The 2,763-nt window shown below is 36.8% G+C and overlaps 1 protein-coding gene across 1 annotated transcript; it reads left to right on the top strand.

Annotated features, from left to right (window-relative positions):
• Positions 1–553: 553 nt before the first annotated feature.
• On the top strand, positions 554–1,659 carry LOC137012225 (chemokine XC receptor 1-like). The gene is made up of 3 exons (XM_067375362.1): positions 554–623; positions 771–1,511; positions 1,607–1,659. The coding sequence occupies exons 2-3, from the start codon at positions 824–826 to the stop codon at positions 1,657–1,659; spliced, it is 741 nt and encodes a 246-aa protein (XP_067231463.1). The 5' UTR covers positions 554–623; positions 771–823.
• The last annotated feature ends 1,104 nt before the right edge of the window (positions 1,660–2,763 follow it).

Here is a 2,763-nt window from a genome sequence, read left to right as displayed (position 1 = left end):
AGATAACAACCACTCAGGAACATAAGCGATGTAAAGAATCCACAGAGGTAACTTAGCTTGGTAATCAGTCTTTGTTTCTTTTTGGCAGGTTCCAGGACATAAGAGGGTCCCGAGGCTGCTAGGCCGATGGTGAAGAAGAGGACAGGCTGAAAAGGTTAGCTGATAAGTAGTCGAGTGAGTCGATAGGTGTGAGCGACGAGACCAAACAATGGTGTGAATGTGAGAGTGGTTTAAATAGCAGGCCATGACTGGTGACAGCAGGTGCAGGTGGTTAGTATTCTTGGGAATGGGAACAAGTGGGAGGAGCTGAGGAGACTGGTGCTGAGGGATCAGATGTAATCGTGACAGTTTGAACCTTTAATTTGTTTACTATAAATTTTTGCATATCTGATGTTTTATGTGACATGCAACATATGATGTTATGCACATATAGTCTTGTGGCAGCTGTGAAGTCAGTCTACAAAACACAGCACAGAGATTCATACACATCCAGAGAGACTCTATGAGGTGATCTTCAGGTGATAAGCTCCTCTTTTTGATTTAATTTCTTGTTTTTACAGTTAAGATGAACCATTGTCACAGTGGAAATACAATAGAAACAAAGATTTTGCCTATTAATGCAGGTTTGATGAACATACAAAATCACCATAAATACTACTGAATTTATAGAATCATATTTTGTAGTAATTTAATATTGATTTACTATGGATATTTTATTTTGTATGAATTACCTAGCTCATGTACACTTCCTTTCCCCCCATGGATTACAGCTACATAATAATAATATTTTGTGAGCTGAAAGGAGAAGACAAACACAGAGGAGATGCATAATTCTACAGTGAACTTCACCACACCTGAATCATCTACAAACTCCACAACTCAGTCCATTGGGCTTGTGGAAATTCTGGAATTCTGCGTGTACATCATCTGTTTCCTGTTTGGTGTTCCTACACACTCATATGTTATATGGCTTATCATCACAGGAGCAGGACGTGGAGTTGCATCAGAGTTTTTTATTCTTAATCTCTCTGTTTCTGAGATTGGTTATTGTGTGAATTGTTTGACCTTTGTACTATCAGTGTGGTTTTCATTTATAGTGGAGTTTAAACTATTTTTAGTAGGAATAATTACTACTGGCCGTCCTCTGTTTCAGTGTCTGATGTGTGTTGAGCGTTACCTGGCAGTGGTTCATCCTGTAATCTTTCTGAAGTACAAACCTCTCAGATATAGAGTGATCTGCTCTGCTGTGGCCTGGATAATTATTCTTGGCTCCTGTTTGTGCAACTTGTATACTATAGTCCCACACTACAATGTGCATATGTGGTTCTTGTCAGTGCAGTTCCTACTCTTCTTCTTCATCCAGTTGCTTTGTCTTGTGGCTGTTCTCAGAGCTCTGAAGCAGTCAGGACCAGGAGAGAGAGGGAGAGAGGAGGAAAACCACATGAAGAGAAGAGCATTTTATCTCATTCTAATAACTATTGTGACCATGGTTATCACATATGTCCCATATAGTATTGGAGGAGTTTTTAGCATTTTCAGAAAAAGGCTTACCGCTGCATACTGGTTTCCTGGTTTGGTTTGTTATGTGCTGTCTGGTTTTGTTCAGCCTGCTCTTTATCTTGCACCGCACTGGAAAATTCTCCTGCCCCTGTCTCTTAAGACCTGCTATTGTAATATATTGTGGAATTAAGTTACTCAACAATATTTTATTTAGAACTTGCTTGGGAAAATTATAAATTACTTTTTGTCCTTGTTGTATTTTTTTCCCATATGTGCAAATGCACCTTTTATGGCATATATGCTACTATAGATTTGGCTTTTTGCCACATTTTTGGCTGTTTTGGGACTCTCTGTCATTCAGTTTATTCAGTAACCTTTATTTTTGATTGTTCTATTCATATTTATTCTGTTTATTCTGATTCTGTTTAAGAAATGTGTGAGTGGTTACATTAGTTTTCATAATGAAGATTGTCACCGAGATCAAACTTGGCATCCTGCCATTACACAGATTTATATTGTTTGTTTTTTTTTTTCTTTGTCATGCTCATTATAATAATGTGAATATTAGGGGCTGACTGAGTGGCACCTGCTGGTTAGTGACACAGATGTATAAATATTGAATCTTTGAATTTCCACTGATTTTATCTGTGCACATCACACTGCAAAGATGATTACTGATGATTACTACACAAATATCTGCATGAATGTAAATAGTGTTTTGAACATTTTCAAGTTAACCTATTCTGTATAAAAATTATACTGTATTATTTGGTTCAAATGTTCAGTCAGGTTTTTCTTCACTTTTTTTAAAATTTAAATATTTGCATGTCAATATTTGTGTTGCGATGAGTAACAGATAAAGCCGATAGCATTAATTCTTGTGACAGCTTTAAAGTCAGTCTACAAAACACAGCACATACATTTATACTTTGTAGCATAAGTTACTATGGTGATGAACACTGCTAAAAGCAGAGCCACTTTCATGGTGCCTAAAACACATGGTGCAATCTAAACTGAAACATACCTGGGAAACCACTTAAACCAGCTTCAAGCTTTAGGCCCAAGTTCGAAGAAACGACTTCAATCACTTGCAACGAGTCAGTCGTGATTTAGAGCTATGATATAAAAGAAAGTATAGAATTCAGTTCTTTTCTGGTTTGTGAAAAGTACCCAGAAGAACTTGTTTGTAAACAGTAACTTAATCCTTTTAAACAGAGGTCAACACACAGCTATTAAAAATAAAAATAAAAGGTTTCTTGTATG

Source organism: Chanodichthys erythropterus, chromosome 22, assembly GCF_024489055.1.
Source record: "Chanodichthys erythropterus isolate Z2021 chromosome 22, ASM2448905v1, whole genome shotgun sequence".
Lineage (NCBI taxonomy): Eukaryota > Metazoa > Chordata > Actinopteri > Cypriniformes > Xenocyprididae > Chanodichthys > Chanodichthys erythropterus.
The sequence above is the reverse complement of the archived record's forward strand: the minus strand, read 5'-3'. Positions and strand labels throughout refer to the sequence as shown.